The following is a 6,153-nucleotide window of genomic DNA, read 5'->3' on the forward strand; positions in this document are numbered from 1 at the left end:
CAATGAAAACGGGGAGATTTTCAATACATTCTGTGATTTAGCTATTACCCTTCCCTGCCTCCAGTGGTGGGTGTTCGGCTGTAAGAGAAATAAGGAGCGGGAATGACATTCATACACTGGCCATTTTGAAAGAAGTAGTGAGACATGGAGCCGCCGATATACAAGAACAAGAAGCTGAGGTGGTAGCGAAGGAAAGGTGGAGTCTGTATCTTGATGAAGTTTCGGAGAGAGGAAACCGCAGAAATGTTCGGTGCTGGGCGGTCCGAGAATCGTAAATTTTAGGGAAATGAGCTGTGGTGCCGCTACATTCGGAAAAGCCGTAAGCTCTATGATAGTGGTGAGGCGGGAAGGGTGGTATTTCAATATGACAGAGCGGGCTTTTCAAATTTTCAAATTACCCAATGAGACATAGCTCGTTCCCAGCAGCCAATCAAAAAGGAGAGTTTGCCTATAAATATAGTTAGTGCCAGAACAACGCCTTCTCTTTCTCCGTTTTCTTTCAGAACTAATAACGCCTCGTTTTGGTTACAATGGCCAGGACCAAGCAGACCGCCCGTAAATCCACCGGTGGCAAAGCTCCCCGTAAGCAACTGGCTACTAAAGCTGCCCGGAAGAGCGCGCCTGCCACTGGGGGAGTGAAGAAGCCTCATCGTTACCGACCCGGCACCGTGGCTTTGCGAGAGATCCGCCGCTACCAGAAATCCACTGAGCTGCTCATCCGCAAGTTGCCCTTCCAGCGCCTGGTGCGTGAAATCGCCCAGGACTTCAAGACCGATTTACGCTTCCAGAGCTCGGCCGTTATGGCCCTGCAGGAGGCCAGCGAAGCCTACTTGGTGGGGCTCTTTGAAGATACTAACCTGTGTGCTATTCATGCCAAGAGAGTCACCATCATGCCCAAGGACATTCAGTTGGCCCGGCGTATCCGTGGCGAGAGAGCTTAAAGGCTGCTCAGCCATCTTCCAAATGACCCAAAGGCTCTTTTAAGAGCCACTACATTTACACTTAAAGGAGTTGTAGCATGCCTATACTTTAAGTAACAGAGGGGTAGCCGTGTTAGTCTGAATCTGTAAAAAGCAACAGAGGGTCCTGTGGTACCTTTAAGACTAACAGAAGTATTGGAGCATAAGCTTTCGTGGGTGAATGCCCACTTCATCAGGCTGAATGCTGATGAAGTGGGCATTCACCCACGAAAGCTTATGCTCCAACACTTCTGTTAGTCTTAAAGGTGCCACAGGACCCTCTGTTGCTTTTTATAATTTAAGTGTTGTTCTGAGATGGTACACTATTGTAGGTAAGCTGCTTTCTAATGTAATGAGTGGCGTTTTCCAGTCCTGTAAAATGCACGTATTCCCTGTTAACTTCTAAAGGAAAACAGTGTGAAACGTAGGTTGCTATTTAAAACTTTAGCTTCAAGTTCCTTTCCCACTTTGAAGTGATTATCTGACAAACTCAGTCTCAGAGGGAAGAATTACTGAAGGTTAGTTGTGCCGCCCTCTAAATAGCAGCAAATTAAAACACAAAATACGAGGATCGAGAGGGGTTTCAGCCCATTCTGTGGGTTAACTATTATCCCCGCCCCTTCTTTATCTCCGGGGATTTGTGTGCGTGATGGTTGTTCAGCAGTAAGAGAAAGAGAGCAGGGATGACATTGACTAGCCAGCTTGTGGCGACCGCTTTCTATCTGTGCTTCCAGAGCTCGGCCGTTATGGCCCGATAGGAGGCCAGCGAATTGGTGGGCTCTTTGAAAATACTAACTTTAACCTGAGTGCCAGTCACGCCAGAGAGTCACCTCCTGCCCAAGGACATCCAGTTACGCCGGCGTATCCGTGGTGAAAGGGTTTACAGGCTGCTCAGTTCAGCTCTCTTCTGTAACTTCCAAACGACCCAAAGGCTCTTTTAAAAGCCACTACCTTCACGCTGAAAGGAGCTGTAACACCCCCATAACTTGTAACATTTTGTTATTTTTTTACCAGATGTTAACAGTCCCAAATAGCAATATTCAGATAAACTAGAGAGGGAGGGGGAAAGCTTTTGAGTTTTTGCTACAGGAATTTAAAGAATGATAGGAACCATGAGGCGAACCAACTATCCTTCAGGCACATAAACAGATAATTCATGGAGCCAAAACTTTAGTCGAACCTCTAGAATTATTCTTCGGTTAAATAGAGTACTGAACAGTGTAATCTGGTAATATGTCAAATGTTATTTACCGGACAAACCGTTTAGCCATATTTTATATGGAGGTGACACCTCACCGAACTATTGGTTGGGAGGGGGAGAAACGAGAAAGACGAGGAACACCTAGATTTTTCCCTAAAATTTGAAACCCCGATATAAGTTTAAATTGACAATGCCATTTACTAAAACGAAATCAGTCCCCCCTCTATATAGGGAGCATATGCAATAAAAAAAATGCTTTAACAAGTCACCTGAAACTAAAGCACAAATACAGATTGTTTTAAAAAATACACTGTTGGAGTTTGAAAAACACAAGCAACAGCAGTTAGTGATAGCAGAGCTCTTTGGATGAGAAAGTGGATGGCTCTTAAAAGAGCCTTTGGGTTATAGGTGTTGATAGTCTCACAGCAAACTATTTACTTGGAGCTGGTGTACTTAGTGACGGCCTTGGTGCCCTCAGACACAGCATGTTTGGCCAGCTCCCCCGGCAGAAGCAGGCGCACAGCGGTCTGGATCTCCCGAGAAGTGATGGTTGAACGCTTGTTGTAATGAGCCAGGCGAGACGCTTCCCCCGCAATGCGCTCGAAGATGTCGTTCACAAAGGAGTTCATGATCCCCATGGCCTTAGAGGAGATACCGGTGTCCGGGTGAACTTGTTTCAGCACTTTGTACACGTAGATGGAATAACTCTCCTTCCTAGTCTTTCTGCGCTTCTTATCACCCTTCTTCTGAGTCTTAGTCACAGCTTTTTTAGAGCCCTTCTTGGGAGCGGGAGCAGATTTTGCTGGCTCCGGCATCCTGACAAAAGCTATTCTATCTTAAAGTACTCGACGTACACTAGTCTTCAATCACTAAATACCCAGCAACAACAGTATAGAAATAGTGGAGGCCGCCCCTCTATTTATAGAAGTCTTATGCAAATTAGGCGTTTCCCTTTCCTCTTTTCTTATTGGACGTGAGAGTCAAGAGCCGTCCCCTCCGGCACATTGTACCTGTCTATTGGTCAGAGTTAGATCCGCATCACCATTGGCTGTTCAGACAATAACCATTTTTTAACCTATCATAAATCGTTGAACTCTCTAAAGCGAAGTGGTACGAGTGCGGGCTGGAGAGTGTCATTTCTTCGTTGTTCTTTTATAAAGTAGCTGTGTGTTAGAGCACAATTTACGCTGCCCGGCCAGGGAAATTAAGGAAGTAAAGTGAGGTTTAAGAAGAAGTCTCGCTTCTTGTGTCCCTTCTCCGAGTCTAGTGAAAACATGCTAATGCAAAATAACGTATCCATCCCTTTCGCAGCAATAATTAACAGCACCCTTTAGAAAGTGCATTAGGATATTTACCAGAGTTGTTTTGGATTAACAAAATAAGAAATTGTACACACACACACACACACACATCTTCCTTTACAGGTTATTTTTGCCGTTGCGAAACAATATAAATATAAATATATAAACAACCGATGAATCTGACTGGAAACCAAATAAAAATCCCTGGGAGGTAATCTGTCGATTTCTCAAGATCGCCCACCCCGAATGGGCGAAGGAAAGTCTATGTAACACTGAATCCCCCTTAAGAAAAAAAAAAAAGTCGTTACTGGCCAATCCTTGCACAGAGTGGGATTTTTAAAATACAACTGGTTTAAATCCACTCTCAAAGAGGGCAGAAAGTGAACTTTTGTTTATAAATCGCCGTTTCCTATCACACCGTTCTCTAGCCCTCCCCCTCCGACAAAGAGACTGAAGCTGATACAGGAATAATGATCATAAATATATTTTCATAAACAAACTCCTGCCTTCCCTTACACGATAGCTATTAGCGCTCACTCCCCTAACAGCACAATTTATAGAAAAGATGCTCGGCTCCAACATAGGGCTGCTTTTGTTTGCTTGTAATTGCATCTTCCAAGTTCCAGGTCATTTTCTTTATACTTTCAAAAAAATATATAACAGCATAGATTTAACCCCCCCCCCCCTTGTTGATTTATAGCACGGGTGGTAAAATTACAGTAAGGTACAATATAAGGAACGACCATCTCCAGGGGCTGTTTCATGTTCCTTTCTAATGATGCACAAACATAAATTTTATTTGCCCCCACCCCCCTTTACTGTGGTTCTTGTGGCTACTCGAATGCCTGCCTTTCGTTGAAAAGACACCATGACATTAATAAGTGAATCTAGTGTTTCAGCTCCTTTTGGGAAAGGATGGGTGGCTCTTAAAAGAGCCGTTGGGTTTTTTATAGTAAGTATCTCACGTCATTTCACTTCTTCTTAGGCGCGGCCCTCTTAGCCTTCACTGTTTTGGGTTTCGTCGGCTTGGGCTTGACAGCCTTGGGCTTCACCGCTTTGGCCTTAGCCGGGCTCTTGGCTGCCTTCTTAGGCTTGGCGGCTTTCACCTTTTTCGGGCTCTTGGCAGTTTTTTTGGCCGCTGCAGCTGGTTTCTTGACTTTTTTCGGGCTCTTTTTCACGGCCGCAGCCTTTTTGGGTTTCTTGGCGGCAGTGGCGGGCTTCTTGGCAGCTGGTTTCTTAGGCTTTGCCGCTGGCTTTTTCTTGGGTGCCTTTTCCTTGGTCTCACCAGGCTTCTTGCTGAGCTTAAAAGAGCCCGAGGCACCGATACCCTTAGTATGAACTAAAGTGCCCTTGTTCACCAGACTCTTGAGCCCCAGCTTGATGCGGCTGTTGTTCTTCTCCACATCGTACCCTCCGGCTGCCAGAGACTTCTTAAGAGCGGCCAACGACACCCCTTTGCGCTCCTTGGAAGCGGACACCGCCTTGGTGATCAGCTCGGTCACGCTGGGACCCGCGGCCTTCCGGGCTTTGGCTCCTCCAGCCGCCTTCCTCGGCTTTTTAGCTGGAGCTTTTGAAGCTGGAACAGGAGCTGCTGCAGCAGCTGCTGTCACTGCAACAGCGGGCGCAGTTTCGGACATGGTCACACCGTTGATTTACAAACGCTCTACACACGACTCACTACAGTAGATGCCTTGTATTTATAGAGACGAGCTGCTCTCTGATTGGTGAGTTTAAGAACCCGCCCAGCTGCAAGGCAAACAGAGCCCTTCTCCCCGCTCAGTTTGTGTTTCTTCGGAGGAAATAAAATGTATTTTTTGCACAATATCTGCCACAGAATCACCCCATTTTACAATCATGAGAAGGTGAAAGAGGACATTTTCATCTGTTAGTATTTTCTGTTGAAAATAATAATACAGTGTTAAAAAAGACCCAATAAATCTTGCGTCATGGAGCTTGATGGACCTCCGGAGAGAGAAAGTTTTGTTTTTCTTTGTAAATTAAAAATGTTCTTTTAGCAATAAGATCAGAAAAAGAATACAATACTAATCTTTAGAGGGTCTTCTCCAAATCGTATAAGAAAGTGAGTGATTTGTATCAATGTTCTCATTATACACTGATTTAAAAGAGACAGAGGTAGCACAAACTCCCACAAACTAGATTTCAGCTTTGCTAACCAAGGTCTATAACCCTTGACTACTAGGAAATTAGTACTAAGTTAACTTAGTGGATCTTTCCATACCATCTAGTCTAAAATTCTGTGAGGGCTGTTTACTTCAAATAATATGTGCTTTGTGGTATTATCCCCCACAAATTAGCTATTCTTGGTACAAAACCCAGATTCTAGTTCTTATAAAATAGGAAAGGGATGCATACTTTAGCCTGATAACCAATGGGGATATAAAAATATTAAAGCATAATCACTGGTTATTTTTTAATTCTAAATTACAAAGAAACAAATCATGCTCTAGGTAAAAAAAAAACGGGGATCATTTTTTTCTGTAAAATAATTAGAAATCATCCATTAATCTGAAAAAAAATAATGGCAAATGTGAAAGTGTGTGTGGTGTGTGAATCTCTGCAATTAAAATTATCTGAAAACACAATTCCTGTACCCCTTTAGCTTCTAAACTAGGGACAAACAGTGGTTGTTTCTGGACAATCCACTTTGCTAGGTCTCAAATCAGTGCATAGG

At 44.1% G+C, this 6,153-nt stretch overlaps 3 protein-coding genes across 3 annotated transcripts; 1 reads left to right on the forward strand and 2 right to left on the reverse strand.

Annotated features, from left to right (window-relative positions):
• Positions 1-391: 391 nt before the first annotated feature.
• Positions 392-966, forward strand: LOC135875579 (histone H3). The gene has a single exon (XM_065400507.1). The coding sequence runs from the start codon at positions 531-533 to the stop codon at positions 939-941; it is 411 nt and encodes a 136-aa protein (XP_065256579.1). The 5' UTR covers positions 392-530; the 3' UTR covers positions 942-966.
• A 1,217-nt stretch (positions 967-2,183) lies between these two features.
• Positions 2,184-3,397, reverse strand: LOC135894613 (histone H2B 8). The gene has a single exon (XM_065422753.1). It carries the CDS (start codon positions 2,973-2,975, stop codon positions 2,595-2,597), a length of 381 nt encoding a protein of 126 aa, XP_065278825.1. The 5' UTR covers positions 2,976-3,397; the 3' UTR covers positions 2,184-2,594.
• Positions 3,398-3,489: 92 nt separating this feature from the next.
• LOC135894602 (histone H1-like) lies at positions 3,490-5,133 on the reverse strand. The gene is made up of 2 exons (XM_065422742.1): positions 4,427-5,133; positions 3,490-3,743 (listed from the first exon to the last, which is right to left on the reverse strand). Exon 1 carries the CDS (start codon positions 5,096-5,098, stop codon positions 4,433-4,435), a length of 666 nt encoding a protein of 221 aa, XP_065278814.1. The 5' UTR covers positions 5,099-5,133; the 3' UTR covers positions 3,490-3,743; positions 4,427-4,432.
• Between the last annotated feature and the right edge of the window lie 1,020 nt (positions 5,134-6,153).

The sequence above is a fragment of the Emys orbicularis genome, chromosome 1 (assembly GCF_028017835.1).
Source record: "Emys orbicularis isolate rEmyOrb1 chromosome 1, rEmyOrb1.hap1, whole genome shotgun sequence".
In the NCBI taxonomy this organism is placed as follows: domain Eukaryota; kingdom Metazoa; phylum Chordata; order Testudines; family Emydidae; genus Emys; species Emys orbicularis.